Below are 19,239 nucleotides of genomic sequence, written 5' to 3'. Positions count from 1 at the left end.
TGCAGAGACTATGCCTCCCACTCCCCTATGGGAGATGAGAATCCTAGATGCATTGCACGCACGCACGCACGCACGCACGCACACACACACACACACACACACACACACACACAAAATGAGCAAAGGCATATGAAGAGTGTGAGAAAGAAGAGATGTTTACAAAGAAAGCTTTTTATTCTAAGCAAGCAATCTACATTAGCAAAAGGGTAACTTGTACATGAAGGCACCTTCCTTCAGGCATTACTTAAGAGTAGTTACAAAGTGACCAACAGCCTAGGTCATATTCAGCCAGTTGAAAAGAATATAATTCCTAACACAACTAGCTAAACATTCCCATTCTACACACACTAGCGATGGAGTTCTCACCCTGACTTATCCCATTAACTTTCCCTCTGCTTTCTTACTGAGGCAGCCGTAAATTAGTGTGTTCACCACCACTGTGTGCAACTCACTTCTGAAGTCAGAATGAGGTACCCGGCAAGTCACATGCTGGGCACCTTGTTCTGACCTCAGAACAAGCAACTTGCAGTGGCAACAAATGCACCAGATGACCCAGCGGGATGCCCTCGCAGACATTTTAACCTCCTTAGCCACAGTTCTGGTGCAGGATGTGCTGGGTGTCATCCAGAACGCCTGCACCAGAACTAGGGTTTGGGTCATGCATCATCCAAATAGGATGGCACAATGAGGATGGGGACAGGCATTCATTTCCATTTGTCACTCTCTGTGCCTCATGGCACCCCAAGGTTTCATAACCTCTCACTGGGAAGCCTCTCAGTGCTTTAACATCTCTGCCCAACTGGTCATCCTCATTGGGTAACTGTCTCAAACAAAATCTGGGCAACCAGCCATCAGCTAACAAGCCAGCACAGTCACAGAGTAGCTTACAATTCAACACTGACTTTACTTTAGTAAATACAAGCCTTAAGTCCCAAACAGAGTTCAGCACTGTCCAAGTCAAGTAAATGGCATCCAGAGTCAACTAATACAGTCCAGGTCAAGCACAGAGTTAAGGAACACAGCAGGGAGCCAGGTAAGATAATCTCCAACAACTCCTGTAAGGCAGGGCTGGGAATTTATAGATCAGCAGCTCAACGCTACTTTCTATAAATCCTCTGTGACTTCCTCAAACCCTCCCTTTGTTAGTTAGTTAGTTAGTTTCCAATCTATATCTGAAGTTGTCCCGGAAGCTTACAATATAATCATTTTGAAACTATAAAGAATAATAATTTTAAATATATATATCAAATCATTTATCAATTAAAACCAGACAATTTAAAACCAGTAAAATCAATTAGGCTCAAACACTTTAATAAAAAGCCATTTTTTGACATGGTCCCAAAATTATATCTGCACTGATGCTAACTGGACCGCCAAAGTGAGGGTTTTCCACAACTGAAGTGCCAATGCAGAGAGGACTCCAACCTCTTTTTACCTGTGTGTTTCTTCTTTTGTCTGACTGGTGAACCCCAGCATCTTCCATTGTATCCACCTCTGTTTCCAAGAGCTAGTCGGCTGGGAACTTTCCCTTCTTGTTTTAAAACACTGGATTCTACAGATGGCTCACAAAGGGATCTTTGTGGGTTCTCTGGAGAAACACAAATCATTCATTAAGAACAGCAGTAGTGAGAGGAGAGATTTAAAAACAGGTGTCTGCCATGTCCTGACTTCTTGACAAAGGAAACATCAGTAGATAGAAGGCAGTGTCATGGATAAACTAGACAGGACTCATTTCCAGAAAAAAACAGAAATAGCAAATGCACTGTGCAATTAGAAAATGGTTCCATGAAAATAAGGTAAATGCAAATCCCTTTTATAATTCTACATAGAAACATAGAGCAAACAATCAGATGCTTAGGTTTTGTACAGAAAAGAAATCATGGCAGTGTTTTAGACAACCTGATAGACTGGAGCAAACATCCAGACAAATGTAGACAACCGAAAAGAACTAATGTTTTCTTTTCCCTTTCTTTTGGCAACTAAAAAGTAGTTGTCGTCCTATGAAACAACTGTTCATACCTTGTGTACTCTTCTCCAAAAAGGGTTCTGAAGGATTACTCTGGACAGCAGCAGGCACTCCTGTTTGTTGTGTCACTGATGCTCCTGGGAGATGCTGAATAGGTGCAGCTGACTGGGTAGCATGCTTGGAAGGAGATTTCTGGTTGGGAACTGTAGGCTTGCTGGATGAGTAGAATGAGCTTATAGTCTGAGGTTTGTGCGTTTGACTTTCCCTGTCTAACAGTTTATCCAAGATCTTTAAAAAAACAAGAGGATAATATGGAAATTAACAACTGAGCAAGCGACTTCTCAGACCATGAGGAGATTAAGTTTGCTATAATTGGAAGATATTTAAGCAAAAGGCAACTGTAACTCAGGTCCTTTTGAAAAGGCAAGGTAACAAAGAGACTTTGTGTAAAGAAGGGGTAATGCCCTCTAGATGTTTTGAATGCAATCCAAATAACTGTACAATAACCCTTAATTCAGACTACTGTTCCCATAATCCTGTTCACTGGGCATGCTGCCTAGTAGTTGTAGTCCAAACCAGAAAAATATTACTTCCCAACTCTGCACAAACTCTCTAGCCATTATGCAATAGGTTACCTACTACACAGCTGCAAGTTAAAAACACCCCCACTGCAGAAGACTGTCCTAATACATGGCAGTATTGAAACAAAGTGCCCTTCAGATATTTCATGTCATCTCAGAATAAGAATAGTTACCCACATATATCCTATGCAAATATGAACCAAACTTATGAAAACTGATCACACCTTCTCCAATTTATAACAGATGTCCTATACTTATCATTATTAAAATTAAATTATTATTTGCTATACGGCAAATTCAGGGCCATTACAAATGTTTGACTTTAAGCCCAGCTTTCCATCATTCTATCTATAAATAAATAAATAAATAAACAAATAAATTACTGTTCTTTTTATTCAATACTTCTTATCTAAGTAATAGAAAATGCATTAGCATTAACAGAAACCCAGCACATGTGAGATGTTTCATTTTACCAAACTATCTGTTGTAGTGTACACAAGTAGGGAGGAGAATCAAGAATTTGCAATCAGAAGACATTCTGGACAGAGTTTACAGCCCACAGTTACAATTCTTTTAAAAAGAAAAGAAATACTGCAGCTCAAGCCCTCAACACTAATTTTAGCCTACCCAACTTAAAACACTGGATAGAATTGTAACAGCACTAACATTTATTATTGGAAGGCTTATAATAGTGAAGTTCATCTACAGTACTTCCATGCACAATATGAACTGAGCCCACAAAAGCACTGGAGTTAAGGTCCGGTCCATAACAGGTTGTTCTCAGCAGCACCCTTTCTGCCAGCCTGGATCCCATTGTTGTTAGCCCTTCCTACTTTCCTGAAGTTTATACTTGGTGAAAAAGATTCCTCATAAAGGAAAGCTTATAGCATCAGGAAACAGTCAAATTTTACACCTGGATCTATGCATGTGAGCACATCTTAGTGATCAAGAGCTTTCCTAATGCCACTTGTAACTCAAGGACATTTGAAACTCCATTTTCCATCCATACTGGTGGCAATTTAGCACACAGGCAAGAGGAGGCCTCTACTTGTGCTGCAACTCTTTTTGTACTCCCACCTTCCTTTACTAAATCAACCTTGGAAAAGGAAGGGAAACTCTTGTGGCATTCCCTTAGATCCACTTACGTTACAGACCCCTGAAGAAGTCTTAGGCAAAGCAACAGCACTTGAGATTTCTCCAAGAACAAACTGAAACGCTTAATTATCAAATGAGCCAGGGAGCTCAGCCACAATTATTCATGGCTCAGCAAAGAGCTACCGTATATACTCATGTATAAGTCTAGACATTTAGGTTAAAAATTGATTCTCTAAAACTTGAGTCGACTTATTGACAGGTCTATGTAAGTACAGTACTTTAACTCATATGAGTGCATGTGTGTGTATATACATGCATATGTAACTATCCCCTGGTGAACGAAAAAAGTTTAATTTGCCCTGGAAGCACTGACCCCTTTCTATACTCTCATTCATCCATCCTTTAGTATGAGCACAAATAGTTATGCCTGTAGGTTTTTTGGTATTGTTTTCCTTTGCTTTGTCCTTTACGTCCTTCATTACATGCCCCTAGGTTTTACCATCGACTTATCCATGGGTCATATCAAAATTCATAATTTTGGCCTCAAAACCTGCCCTCAACCTATACATGAAGTTGACTTACAGTCGAGTATATATGGTATGTACATATGTAGAGTATGCATACAACATACTTTTTTTAGCTTCGACTGGTCATCCTTATATGTGATCATCAGAGCTAAAGCCAGATCTCCCTTCTCCCTTCGGGTACCTTCACACAAAAGAGGGTGCTCAGCTTCACTCACTGTTGTCTTCATGCCTGGAAGGGAAAGGACAAAATATAATCGCTCTATCCTTTCTATTCCAAATGAATGCTGAAGTGATAAATGCTACGTTAAGGCAATAAAAATTAATTCATTTGGGATTTCCTGATATACTTCACACAAGCAAGCAACATCTTTTGTGTATTGTTAGGCTTTGTGCTATACATATTACATTAAGTGAAAAAAATCAACTTCTAGATGGTTTTACAGGGTGACTCAGGACATGTCCCTTAATGACAGAGGTAGCTTGTCAAGGAAAGAAGCTAAGCACTTACCAAGTGCAGCCACAGCTGCCTCAAAACCAAGCTCTTCATCACCAGGCATTTCATTATTCCAGTTACGGCTTGGGGGTCTGGATCCAGTAGGAGAAACGACTGGGAAGGATACATGACAAGTTAGTCAACTCTACAAGAAAATAAGGATTAATTTGGACTGGTAAAGTTTTAAGGATTATAAAAATGAAATTCTAAACTTTTATTTCTAACTAAATTGACCTATATCAAAATCTGTATTCTTTGGCTTTTTGCTCAGTTGGACTGGATGGCCCTTGTGGTCTCTTCCAAATCTAGGATTCTATGATTCTTTTGAATAGATTTTTTGAAGTTAAACCAATGTGATAAAGTACTCTTACAAGGCCATGAAAAAGTTCATATATCTGATGTGCTCTTCTTTTTTCCCCCCAGAGGGATAAATGAATGTGCCAAGATAAAAGGGCACAGCTGGTACTCCACAAGAGAAGGACTGCAGTCACTGCAAGGAGGAGTCTACTGGCCTAGAAATGCCTCCCTTAAAATTATCAGATCTAGTCGTTCATCTGTAAAGAACCTGCAGCAGAAATTTAGTAGGAAGTCATCCATTTTAAGAAGATCCTGATCTTAATCTAGAGCAGGAGTGACAACTTCCAGAGGTCCACATTCCATGCACACCTGAGTTATTCCATGCATAAGTAAGAGTGCTACACATACATACACAAACACACACACACCACCATAACAAGAAAGAATACTGGTTTTACAAAGTCACTCCTGGTTTTGAAAGAAAAAAGCCCTGCTTAGGCAAGGTCAGGGGGAGGGAAATGTGCCAAAATTCCCATCATGAACCCTACAGAGAGTGAGGAACATTTCTAAGTAAAAAGAGGTGTGGTGAGCACATAGGTGGTGAGCTCATAGGTGTGTTACAGTGTGTGCTGGAGATCATATGCAGAACACACTTCAGATCCCCACTCCAGCCTAAAGCAAACTTTCCCAAGCTAGCACCCTCCAAATATTTTTGGACTCCTCCATCAAAGCCAGCAAATATGGAAAAAAGCCAGTGATGGCAGGAGATAGAATCCAAAATATCTGAAAGGTGCCAACTTAGAGGAGGCTTTTTTGTATACCACCCTAAGATCTTACAATAGAGGACAAGATAGAAATATTTATAATTAATTAATTAAAAGCTACTCAAGCACATTGGGGCTCAGCTCACAAAACTCCCAGCCCAACAAGAGCCTCCACTGAGATACCATAGCCCATATCACTGTGAGAGAGGGTGATTACCTCCACAGCTCTCTGATGGCTGAGTGTGTGGTTTGTACACAGTCAGCCAGTACTCAATCATGCTGTGCAGATTTCAGCCTTATTGAGACTTTGAAGCTCTTACACATACATGTGTCCAGAAACGTCTGTTATTATAACTAAAGCAATGGACAGTAGTAAAGTCTGCTGGCATTTCCTGAATTTTCAGTGGAAATCTAGTAAGATTTAGAGAGACAAACATTTTTCACTCTGCACTCCCTCAGTATTTGACATGGATCTCTTTTCTTCAAGTAAGCATGCAAAGGGTTTACCTGGAGTGCATAACACATCGAATATGAAGCTGGCCAGCATGAGAGGCAAGACAGGGCGGTAATCACAGAGTGTTCCTTCCCTCAGCTCTTCAGCCCTTCCCCGGATTGTGTTCATCTCGTTGGAGCCAAGTGGAATTTTCTTCAGCAAAGCCACAATTTCAGACTCTTGGTATGCCAACTTTACCTGTTTGATACACAGCAAGGAGAAAAATGAATCCATAGGGATTCACCATAGAGACACCTTGTTTATATCCAACTACAAATGGTATCAGACAGAAGATAGCTATCGAAGTCCTCAGACTCAGAGAATTAACTGGAGTAAGGCCTTGTTAGATTACTAGCAGAAGGTAACCCAGCACATGTTGAGTCCATGCCTATCACACCTAAATGGATCCCCAGACGCTGGTTTCTGGTTTTGTCTTTTTTAAAAACCTCATGATACTTAGTTTTAGCAGCAGTGTCCCACTTTTCTGCTTCTAAGGAGCTCTGTTTGGAATTTCAATTTGAAACTGACTGCGACAACTTGGATAACAAGCAAAGTCACTTTCATATTTTCAGTGTCCCAATGAATTATGACAGGTTCCCCCCTTTGCTGGCACGACCACTCCTCTTAGAAGGACAGGTTGCTTACCTGTAACTGTAGCTCTTCGAGTGGTCATCTGCGAATCCATACAAATGGGTTATTCTGCACCTGCACAGCATTTTCGGATCCTACTGGAATTGCTAGGGAAGACCTTTTAACGGTAGCTTCACTCACCCTCTATATAGGCAGGAGGTCTTCCCGCCCTTTCTCAGTTCCAAAAATGGTCCGCCATAAGAGCAGACAAGGAAGAGAGAAGGACACGACAGAGGGGAGGATGGGCGGGATTAGTGTGGATTCGTAGATGACCACTCGAAGAACTACAGTTACAGGTAAGCAACCTGTCCTTCTTCTTCATGGTCTCTGCGAAGCACACAAATGGGTTAGACTGGCAAGCTTTCTCCATTATGGAGGAGGGAGCGTCCTGGCAATAAAAAAATATTAAACCATAAACAGTGTGTCATGATTTGACCAGTGCCAACTAACCTTAGTGAAGTCCAGAGAGGAGAACTGCTCTGCCAAAGGCTGCTTCATGTCGGTGTCTGGGATCAAGTCTATAGTGGTTGATGAAGGTCAGAGGTTGTGACCACACCACAGCCTTGCAAACGTCCTCCAAGGGAATTCCAGAGAGGAAGGCTGAAGATGAAGTTACCACCCTGGTGGAATGGGCTCGAATTTGAGCAGGCGGAGTCTTCCTAAAAATTTTGTATGAGAGGAGGATTGTGGCAGTCACTCATTTGGAGAAACGTTGAGGTGTGACTGGAAGCCCCATTTTGGGGTTGGAATAACAGACGAAAAGTCTGAAGGAACGCCGAGAGGACGCAGTCCTGTTGAGGTAGAAAGCTAGCTGCCATCTGACATCGAGGGAGTGGAGTTAACACTCGGTGTTGGTGGTCGAGTTCGGGGCTAGAGTTGGGAGAACAATATCTTGATTGAGATGAAAAGTGGACACAACCTTTGGAAGAAAGGAAATGTCCGGGTGGAGGACAATTTTGTCCTTTAAAAATTTCAAGTACGGGGAGTCCGTACAGAGGGCACAAAGCTCACTGGCATGGGGTGCTGAAGTGATAGCTACATAGAAGTCTGTCTTCCAAGTGAGGAGCCTGAGGTCACAGGAAGCCAGAGGTTCAAAGGGTGAGGTAGCGAGTGCTGCCAAGACAAGGTGCAGGTCCCAGGTGGGAACAGGAGTTACTGCCAGTGGTTTGAGGTTGGTGAGGCCTTTGAGAAATTTCTTCACAAGCGGGTCGGTGAAGAAGGAGGGATGGCCTGAAAATTGAAAGTGGGCACAAATGGCCGCAAGGTAGTATTGGAAAGTCCAGATGCTGAGAGCTGATGGAGGAAGTCCAAAACAATAGAGACATTCACCTCTGAGGAGGTGAGTCCTTTGAGGTCAGGAAGGCCAAAAATTTTGCCCATTTAGAGGCATAGAAGCGCTGAGTGGAGGGCTTTTGAGAAGCCAAGATAATTTCTCAGACCGGTAGCGAGAGGGGGCAAGCCACGGCTGTCTCGGCCACCAAGTGGTGATCAGGATCATGTCCGATCTGTCCATGTGTAGCTTTGCTACCACTCTGGTGATGAGAAGGAACAGGGGAAAGGCGTAGAACTTTTTGCCAGACCACTGAAAGAGGAAGGCATCCCCTCAGGACTAGGTGAAGAGAGCCTGGAACAGAAGTGGCTGCATTGAGTGTTGAGATGAGAGGCAAAAAGGTTGACGTCCGGCGTTCCACACCAAGAGAAGAGGTAGAGGGCAACCTGAGGGTTCAGTTGCCACTCGTGACAAGAGTCCAGAGCCCTGCTCAGTTTGTCTGCAAGCTCGTTGTCTTCCCCAGGGAGATGTATGGCTTGCAGGGTGATTCGTTTGTAGATGTACCAGTTCCAAATTTGGAGGGTGAGGTCCAGGAGAGTGGAGGACCTGGTACTGCCCTGTTTGTTGATGTAATACATTACAGTTGTATTGTCCATGAGGAGGAGGACAACCTGGTCCCGCAGGAAGGGCTCAAAGGCCTTCAAGGCTTTTTCAAGGCCAACATCTTGAGTGCATTGATGTGAAGTGGGTGTTCTTTGGGAGACCATCTCCTGAGGACAGAGAAATTATTCGAATGGGCTCCCCAGCCCGTGTTTGAGGCATTGGTCGTCAGTGAAGTTTGTGGCTGTGGGAATGCCCACCAAGACGTTGTGAGCATTGAGCCACCAGCAGAGAGAGCGGTCGACGGGTCTCGGGACGGTGATCCACATCCATTGGTCGTCGAAGGCCGGGTTGAAGACAGAAAGGAGCCATGACTGGAAGGGACGCATATGGAGGCAGGCCTAATGGAGAAGGCGATCTCAGAGATCCAAGGTGGCGAACCAATCTGACTCCTGCAGGAGAGGCAAAATGGAGGCCAAGGTTACCATACAGAAACGTCTATAGGCAATAAAAGAGTTGAGAAAACGCAAGTCCAAAATAGGCCGGAGGCCACCAGTGGCTTTCGAGACAATGAAATATCTTGGAAAAAGACAATTTCGGGTCCGGGACGGAGGGATGGGCTCAATGGGCCCTTTCTGAAGCAAGGAGCGCACTTTGTTGAGAAGGGTATCTGAGGGGTGGTGGTGAGAATGATACCCCTTGGGGGTGAGGATTGGAGCTCCAGGGCATAACCCCAACAGATGATGGAAAGTATCCAGGAGTCAGATGTTATGGAGGCCCAAGCATGATGGAAGTGGGCCAAACGATCCTCAAAGGGAGTTGATGGGACGGAGTGAGCTGGAGTCTCAGAAGCGGCGCTTGTCTTGTTCCGAGTCCTTCTTTTGGAAGGGTTGTCAAAGGGGAGCTCTTCAATGGCCTGTTTGGCTTGAGGCGTGAGGTCTAAGGACCTTAGCCAGGCATGGCGTGAGAGGGCCAGGGCGCCCGAAAGTTGACAAGAGGCACAATCAGCTGAGTGCCGGGCTGCCGAAATTTTGTGGGATACAAGTGCATGAGCCTCTGCATGGATGGCCATGGCCGTTCATCTTTTGTCACCAGGGAGGTCTTCATAGAGGGGAAGAGCTTTTTCCCAGAGTTGCTGTTGATAAGCAGCCATACACGCTGAGTAGTTCTGGATATTAAGGTCTAGAACTGCAGAAACGTAAGATTTTTGTGCCATTGTGTCAAGTTTGCAACCCTCTTTGTCATTAGGGGGCAAAGTTGTTTTCGGGGCTGAGTGGATCTGGGAGGCCTCAATGATTGCCGAATTCGAGCAAGGGTGCTCGAAGAGCCAAACCTCTATCGAGGGTGTAATGCGGTAGAGATTGTCGAGTTTCTTTGTTGAAGGCTGGGCCATAGACAGAGAAGGCCAAGATCTCTTGACAATCCTAGACATCGAGGGTAGGAATGCAATGGTTGGGAGTTTGTCTCGAACCCTCTCATCAATGGGATCCAGAGCTTAAGAGTCTGAATGTAGGATCTCAATATTTAGGGCTTTGCCCATGCGGGTCATCTGTTCTGAGAAGGAAAAAATGTCGTCTGAAGGATTGGGTACGTCAGGAAAAGAGAGCACCTGAGAAGGCTGGATAGGCCCATATTCTGAGACTGAGTGGTCCGCAGATCCAGCGGATGCAGTCCTGGTACGGGCCGAAAGGGCCTGGGTGGTTACTGGCACCGCGGGACGTACTTGCAGAGAGACAGCTGAGGTGGTCTGAATGGGTCGGACTGGTTCCACTCGGGAGGCCGAAGAGGGGCGAGACCGGAGTGGGATGGATGAGGCAGTAGACCTTGGAGGAGGCAGAAGAGGTTCAACCGGTTGGACAGTTGAGATGAAATGGCCTCCACGAACTTCAGAAGGATCAAGAGGCAGAAAAAAAGATCCTGTGGCTTCATCAAAAACAATGTCCCATCTAGGGGGTTCAACAAAGACAGAGGACCCGTCATCATCACGTTCGTCTTCAAAACAAACGACCTCTGACGTTTGGGAGAGCCAGTCTGGAATCACCACTTGGGTGAAAGGGGAAGCCTCTTCCTCATCCTCCAAGAGTTGGTAGGGTTCGGCCAATTGGAGGAATGTGCCTGATCGGGCCCAAGAATCGGGACGAGGAGACAGCTGAAGTTCAGTCTCTGGTTGGGCGCATGGTACCAAGCCCAGTTCAGTGTCAGTGGGCTGGGCAGGCATGTCGGTATGGGACCGACAGTCGGAGTCGGAGTCCGGACAGGGCCGGGCTTTTTTGCCGGAGTGATGGGATGAGTCTTTGGACTTGTCCCGAGATTTGTGTTTTCTCTTCTCCGGTCTGGGGTCCGAGGATTTCTTCGCTTTGGGCGAGGATGGGTGGCCAGCCGCATCCTGGTACGAGGACCTACGTTTTCCTGGTGACCAGGGAGCTTCCAGAGAGGTTTTGCCCTCGGCAGCAATAGCCTTGGCAAAGACCCCTGGAGCCAGAGATGGGAGTTCGCCCTTAGTGGCCAAGGCCTTGGCAGAAGCTCTGGAGGTGGAGGGAGGCTTCAGGATTTGTGCATAAAGCATGGACCTGAGATGCATCTCCCTATTTTTCCTGACCTGCGGAGTGAAGGCCATGCAATGAGGGCAAGAGGCAGGGACGTGGCCCTCGCTGAGGCAAAGGAGGCACAGAGAGTATCCATCAAGAGCCGGAATGTTGGTCCCACATTCAGTGCACTTTTTAAAAGAGTGTGCGGACATTGTTGAAAAAGGGCCGGAGGACAGAAGAATTGTGAGGAGTTCGAGTCATTACCGTTAATCAGAGTCCAAGACCAAGTCCAAACCACAATCCAAAGAGTAGTCAAGTCAAACAAAGCCAGCAAATGCAGTAAATTGAAAGTGAAAGCTAAGGAAGGAGTGATTCCTGAGCGAGGTTCCTAAGCTGCTCACACGGCGGACAAAAGGAAGTGAGAAAAGGCGGGAAGACCTCCTGCCTATATAGAGGGTGGGCAGAGCTACCGCCAAAAAGTCTTCCCTGGCGATTCCAGTAGGATCCGGAAATGCTGTGCAGGCGCAGAATAACCCATTTGTGTGCTTTGCAGAGACCACGAAGGGGAATATCATCTTTAAGCTCATCATTGGAGCTTGAACAACCAAAAATATTGCCATAGTTTGATTTCAGTGAGGCTTCTGAGCTCTTACTAAGCCAGAAATTAAAAATGAGTCAACAATGTTATGTGGCAGCCAAAAAAAAACCCAATACAATTCTAAGTTGCATCAACATGAATACAATATCCAGAGTGAAGGAAGTCACATCACCATGCTATTGGGCTTTGGTCTGAACTCACCTTGAACATCGTGTTATGACCTTAACACAAACATAAAAAAAATTATCTTTCACTGTTATAGCTTTAACTAAAGACTGCTCAAATATTATAGCTAGCGCATTATTATACCTAGCTTCTTAAACTTTTAGCAATATAACTTATAGCAATGTATTGTTTATGAATATTCTCTTAAAAAGAAAAAAGATGTGCTGAAGCATTACAGTGTGCTTTATATTTAAAAGAATATACTTCTCATGTTGTAACTAGAGCGCTAGTGTACTGTAGTGGTTTGAGCATTACACTAGGACACTGGGAGAGCAAGGTTCAAATTCTCACTCAGCCATAAAAATCCACTGACAAGTCACACACTTTCAGCCTCAGAAGAAGGCAAGGGCAAACCTCCTCTGAACAAATCTTGACAATAAAATCCTGTGATAAGGTTGCCTTAGAGTCAGAAATGAGAGACTGGCTATTCATCATTTAAACAAACTGTTGGTTAATTATTTGCACTTCTGGGGTATTTTGTCCCTTGCCAAGGAAATGGAACAGAGTAATATATATTTCATAGTGGCAGCAGAACTCAGATTAAGAGATAATCATTAGGAGAAGTGAAGCTTTGCTTATGTAAAACTTCAGTGAGAAAGCTATTAGTGTCTTCAATAAGAACGCATTCCTTGAGAATAATACTGGTAATGAGATACATACATCATCCCATGACAGCAACCAATTTGGTGGTATCCAGTAGTGGAATCCACCTTCATAATCTGGCAACAGCACTGGGATCTATCTTCATACCAGCACAGCCCTACTTTTGGCTCTTAACCCATGGAGACTGCCAGAAAACTCCCAAAGCTTGGGAACAAAAACCAACAGTTGCCATAGTTCTGTGCACAAGTACATTAAAAAATCTATCTGGGAAGATGCAACCTGAACCACAGTATTTCTGGGGAAGAAATCAACTTAACTGAGCTGATTCCAGCCACAGTGTCTATTTCTCCACCTCAACCAAGTATATAACATGAAGCAAATGCTAAAGCAGTCTTATGGGGAAACATGACCTAGGAATACAGTGCTCCCTCGGGTTACGAAATTAATTCGTTCCGCGGCTAATTTCGTAACCCGAAAAACCTTCGTAACCCGAATTGCCATAGGCGCTAATGGAAAAAAATAGCTCTCTGCTGCCCTCCGGTGGCGGCCTTTCCATTTAAAACAGCGCCGGGGTTTTTTCGTAACCCGAAAAAACCTTCGTAAGCCGAAACAATAAATCCCTATGGGATTTTTTCGTATCCCGAAAAATTCGTAAGCTGGGTAATTCGTATCCCGAGGTACCACTGTAATTGTATTGCAATTCTGAGCCTCTCCACATTTTTCTATCCCTTGCTCCCTTTTGTCAAACTAGAGACATCTCATATTCATATCCAATTCATGTTATTTACATAGGCTCTACCAACAGAAATGAATTCCTTCCACAGTATAAAAGAAGCAAGGTGTGAAAATAAAAGTGTCACAACAAAGTCAACTACATTGCAGCTGCATCACTAGCATTTAGCTATATTTAAGAAAGATGCAGCTTTCACCCGAAATTTAAAGTTATATCTGTAAAACAAAGCCCTTGATCTGTTCATGATACAAACTCATTTTTCAGTCTGCTTTAAAGGAAGCAGACTGACTGGAGGTTCCTAAACACATTAAAGAACAAATACTAAACAGATGGCAAGGTAATATTAACAACTCATATACCTCCAAAGCCTTGGTAGAAGCTGGTGGCCTCTGGAGCTCCAGAGCAAACATGCCAATCTGGAAAGCTAGATTGTGGTATTCCTGACGCTCACTTAGTACAGTTAATAAGAAAGCAGCTTTGGATAAAGTGTTTGTTGCCATCCATGTCTGCTTGCTAGTAGATACCTTGTTCTTCTTCCCCTGTGGGATAAACAGATTTAGTTACACTTCATTTCCACTAAAATCAATGTGAACATTTAGCCCTAATCTGAATTAACGCCAATGACTTCAACAGAACATAGTCAGAATTTCACTTGCATTATGTTAACAAATATCTTGATGTTAAAACAAAATTGTTAATCAGAATGAATGCCATTAAGTAAAACCCCATAGTGGCCTGTATTATCATGGTTTGGAGCATTATATAAGACACTTTTCAAAACTAGTTAAGACACACTTTAAAAAAAGAAAATCAAAAGATGTCACAATTGACCTAGGAGCCCAAACTGGTAATGTATAAATTTGCCAGTTAATCCTAAAACCTTTTTATAAAAAGTAATTGGAGCAAACACCTCCTGTAGTGAAAACAGATGCAAATAATTCATTCAGCTTTATGCCTTCTCTCTCTCCTGTTTTAGCTATCCTTTCACTATTCTGTCAAAGGCGCGTTACAGACCGCCCAAAACGGGCGGTCTCGCACCGCTGCCGGTTGCAGCACGGAGGAGCTGCAGCAGCCAAACCGCGAGACTCCTCTGCGCTGCAAATAAGAAGCGGCAAAATGGCGCTTCTCTTTGCGGCGCAGATATGATGCAGTGCGTCTGCTACGTAAAGATGGCGGCCCCTGTGTGTAACAGGCGTCGCCATTTTGTATGGACTCGGTCCGTATTTGGGTTAGGGGCGTCCGGAAGGGACGCCCCTTTCTAACCCTAATACGGACCCAGTCCATACTTTATGCTCATCTATAACAGGCCAAAGATTCTTTTGCACAGAACAAGCATACTACTGTGACAATCATCAAAAGAATAATAATTCTGAATTTAGGGTAGTGCATATCATGTGAATAGAAACAGTCACACAGATTTTGTGATTGGGTAAAATGTACAGGATCCTAAAAATTCTACTTTTTGTATCAACACATTTCTAGCTAGTATGAATGTGGAAATAGTTTTGGAAACATCAAGTCTGACAAAAATCTCCAAAGTCAATAGGGATTCTTTAAGACAGATACACTGTGTCAGTTCCTACATATTTATGTAACCTATACCAGGTCACAGAATCCAGATTTTAATGTTGTTCTTGTTTAGAGCAAGTTGGCAAGAGAGCAGAGGACAATAAATATTCATGAATGCAAACTCATCCTTGCTTATTCCCAGAACAGCAAAACAAAGAACAGAGAACAATTTTCTTAGCTATTAATCTACACACGGCCTTCGACTCAAACTACTTCCAAAGCAGATATGTACCTTGGTTGGGGGCTGCTCCACCTTGAGATCAGGAGGATTGGCCAACAAGTCCTTCGCAAGTTCAACTGTGAGGCAACATGCTTCATTGCTGTAACCATGAGCATAAAGAGCTTCTGCACAGGCAAATAGGATCTGTAAAGGAAGGGTTACAAATTCAACAGATTTGGTGGTACCTTTCTGTTAACAGGATAAATAGTGAATTTAAGTGGAGGGTGGTCAGTAAACTGCTGGGGAGGATTATTAAGTATGGATTTTAAATATGGAGAACTTCAATCCTTCCACTGATGGAATGAGTTACATTCTCAGTGAGATACCTGAGGCAATAAAGGTGCTGCCCAAAGACAGCACCAAAGGCATCAAATATAGGCACTGCCACAAGTGAAGAGGGCTGATCATCACAGTGGCTAAAAACATGAGCCCCAAGGTTTCTATTTTAAATTACACCTCAGTCACAGCCACATTAGGCAGTTTTAGGCAAACCACCATTCTTCTTGCACTCAACTTCCCATCTGCAATATAGGAATAAAATATAATGCTATCCTACTTAGTCCAGTACTTCCTACTCTAGTCTGCCTACCAGCTGTTCCTTGCTACTGTATAAGGCATAGGTTTTTCTAAGCCATACTATGATTCATGTTTAAATGAAAATCCTAGGAACTGAATCTACAACTTTCTGCACACATGAACATGGACCTTCCCTATAACATTAGCCTATTTTACAAAACTTTAGTAAAAAATACTGAAATAACATTCATGATGTGTACACAAAGACCCAAAGGCTTTATTTTTAGGCAATATGTAGCTGGAACATATCTGTACTCCTTTTTCCAGTACAAAGTGTTACAAATAAATAAATTGAGACACATAGCAAGGCAAGATAAATAACCAAATATGAACACAATATTTGCTTTTATTGTTAAGGTTCTCATTCCATAGGTATAAGCAGTCTTTCTAAACCACACACATTTCCCAGAGCCACAAATAACTAAAGAGTACCACACACTTTTGCAGATGATTTATACCACAGGTAGAGAACTTGTGGCCCTCTAAATGTTACTAGTTTCTAAATCCCATTAGTACCTGCAAGCATAGCCAATGTTTAGGGAAGGCAGGAGAGTCAATGTAGCAGCATTCAGAAGGCCACAGGTTTTTCAACCAATTCACATGTATGTTCCTTACCTCCATGCGATTTTCCTGCTCTAAGGGCTTTATCCCAGCAAATATGTCTTGCTCCTCTTCCGTCCCTCCCTCAGCCTTCTCATCCTCTTCTTTAGTCACCTCCTGAGGATTCAGATAATACACTTGGTAGTCATCTTCCTCTTCTTCTCCTCCAGCTGCACCGTTCTCTTCAATTTCTTTTGGCTTCAAACACAGCCCACCAGTACTTTCATCTGGGCAAGGGATATCATCATCTCCACTGCACACTTCTCCTACTGGATCCTTGGAGGTTTTCTTGGTGGAAGGGCTGCTCCTGAGGGTGGGCTCAGTTGCCTCAGAGAAATACACTCCACCGTCGTCTTCATACGTATCCCTGTAGCTTCTGTTCAAGGGGCTATCTGGGAAACTGAATGTGTTACTAGCCTCTGCCCCAAGAGCCAAACTGCTGTCATCTAAAGTCAATTCAGCCAAGTCTGGCTCCAGAGAGCTGTCCTCACTGCTCATACGACGCTTCCCACTGTGCTTGCTGGCCAAGTTTTTTCCAACTGGAAGCTTGCCCTTGTTCACTGCTGTTTTGTACGTAGCTTTATCAACTTCTGCTGAGAGACGTCTCAGAGCACGCTGTGGCCCTTCAGATACAATTTTCCGCTTCCCAATGAGTTCTTTGGGACGCACTGCTGGCTCCTGGGAAGCAAGGCGGGACCTTTCCCCTAGCTGTAAGCATGTACCTGCAGCATCTGTCCCATGAGATCTCCCTGCGTCACACATTTCAGCACACTGTGGCCTACAGTTCCTCTGCTGAATGGCCTTCACCCAACAAAAGGAGTTCTTCTTGTCTGTACTGCTATAGGTGATGCCTGGAATGGGATAGGCCTCCTCCCAGTTGAAGTAGCAAGCTTCCACAGCTGGCTTGAAGCCATGAAACAGTTTCTCAAGGGATTTTTTATGCTGCCCCCTTTTGACATTGTCTATTACCTTCAACTGCCACTGCCTTAGTTGTGTGCACAAATCCCTTCGCCTTGGCATAATGGAAAAGAAGAAATATGTGATTGAAGGATGCATGAGCTACTAAAACAAGCAAGCTGATTCAAAATTTGCTCTCCATGCAATATTTTATTACTCTCATATTATCATCATACATTGTCTTTACTGCTAAGTTTTGGTGACAGTAGAAGAGTTATTTAATGCTTTGTCTCATTTTTATTCCTCAGCATATAGTCAGATAATAGTCAGTCAAATATAGGGCCTGAACAGATAGGCCAAAATAAAGTTGCTTCGGGGCACTTTAGAGATAGGCTGTTTAAATGATGCATGTGTCCTATGGGGCTGGAAACCATGCCAAAGCCACACTTCAGTCTTAAGGACTGGAGCATAGCTTTGTACAGTTTCCAGAGTCTTAAGATGCATGTGTCATTTAAACAGCATACCTCCAAAGTGACCCAAAGCAGCTTTATTTTGGCCTGTCTGTTTGGGCCCATAGTCAGTCAGATAAGCAGAAACTATACTCTAGCTTTAAGATAAACTGCCATGTGCTTGGCTTAATTATCTGCCTGGAAGCAACTCTCCAAGGTCTCACATAGCGGGGCAGGGTCTCCTTCCTAGCTATACTACTTGAGATGCTATAATAGAAGAAGCTAGCCAACATGTGCACTCCCTTATAGAGTTAATATAGATTACCAAGTGCTATAAATTATATCCTACTGACCCTCTGCTACTCTGGTACACAGAAGTCTCTTAAGTGAGATTGTTTTTTTAATTAGAATCACAAAGACCCAGAGCCATGTATTAATATAACCTATTCCTTGATTATTTAACTAAAACTAAATATAATCCACATTATCTTTGTTTCTGAAGGACAGTTACAAAATAGTAGACAACCAAGAGAGCCTAGGATATAATGTAATTATAGTAAATCAATTGTTGGCAGCTTTTCTGTATCCATATTATGGATAAGCAACCACCTCAAAGATATAAGGCATAAATATTTACAATTAAAAATTGCAGATAAATAACAATTAATGAATGGTCTGTTGTCAAAATGGAACACTTTATAGATGTATCTAACACTATCTGACCCTATTGCCTACCGATGAGGGCTGATGGTTGGATCCAAGACAGCAAGCCTCCAGAGAACCACCATCTCATCACACATACTTGCACAAGCATGAGCAGCTACTTCTGATTGGCCATTGCTACGGCCAGTGTGTCCACTTGCACTGCTATGGGATGCAGATGTCCTTACACTGTACCACCAGCCAGTTATCTGTAGAGACAGGATGAAGACATGTCATATGTCCACATTTCCATATTGAACATGCACTAACAGATGTGTTTCACCTTGCTTAATAATTCTCTACTCTAATACACCTATGACACTACTTTCCAGATCTATGACCATATGTCTCAGAATACATCTACTGTATTACCAGATTTCTCAGCAGCTCCCTGGTTTCTTTCATAACTGCCATCCCCCTCTAACGTTCCCACAACACAGAAGTAAAGCAATCATTCTCATAACCTACTTTAATGTTGAGTTAAGCAGATTCTAAGTGTCTTTAATAAAAATAAAATAATACCTGTTCATATGTCAAACACTGGTCTGTTAGGATCTCCAGAAGAGGAGCTGCATTGGTGTCCCGTCTCTTGAACATCTCCCGAACAATAGAAAGCAAGTTCCAGATGCCCTCGGGTTCTCTTCCTCTCAGGGGACGTAAGAGACAAGCCCATTCAGCAGCAGCTGGAGGCTCCGTGGAGGAGAGATACATCGAATTCACATCACTGTGAAGTATGAAAAGAGGGGGGGGGAGAGATGGGTGGAACACCATCATGGTAATACAGTCACTGAATAAGCAATTCCACAACTCCCCATGCTACAAT

At 43.3% G+C, this 19,239-nt stretch overlaps 1 protein-coding gene across 1 annotated transcript in view; it reads right to left on the bottom strand.

Annotated features, from left to right (window-relative positions):
• Nucleotides 1-19,239, bottom strand: part of ZSWIM8 (zinc finger SWIM-type containing 8) — a 73,693-nt gene that overhangs the window by 21,115 nt on the left and 33,339 nt on the right. The window contains exons 8-17 of the mRNA XM_042459698.1: nucleotides 18,939-19,140; nucleotides 18,450-18,625; nucleotides 16,384-17,380; nucleotides 15,205-15,336; nucleotides 13,763-13,942; nucleotides 6,231-6,414; nucleotides 4,678-4,776; nucleotides 4,274-4,398; nucleotides 2,020-2,254; nucleotides 1,436-1,588 (exon numbers count right to left, since the gene is read on the bottom strand). Of these exons, the coding sequence (XP_042315632.1) occupies nucleotides 1,436-1,588; nucleotides 2,020-2,254; nucleotides 4,274-4,398; nucleotides 4,678-4,776; nucleotides 6,231-6,414; nucleotides 13,763-13,942; nucleotides 15,205-15,336; nucleotides 16,384-17,380; nucleotides 18,450-18,625; nucleotides 18,939-19,140 (2,483 nt within the window). The remainder of the gene's footprint in view (nucleotides 1-1,435; nucleotides 1,589-2,019; nucleotides 2,255-4,273; nucleotides 4,399-4,677; nucleotides 4,777-6,230; nucleotides 6,415-13,762; nucleotides 13,943-15,204; nucleotides 15,337-16,383; nucleotides 17,381-18,449; nucleotides 18,626-18,938; nucleotides 19,141-19,239) is intronic.

The sequence above is a fragment of the Sceloporus undulatus genome, chromosome 3 (assembly GCF_019175285.1).
Source record: "Sceloporus undulatus isolate JIND9_A2432 ecotype Alabama chromosome 3, SceUnd_v1.1, whole genome shotgun sequence".
Taxonomy (NCBI): Eukaryota; Metazoa; Chordata; class Lepidosauria; order Squamata; family Phrynosomatidae; genus Sceloporus; species Sceloporus undulatus.
This window is presented reverse-complemented; position numbering and strand designations above follow the sequence as displayed.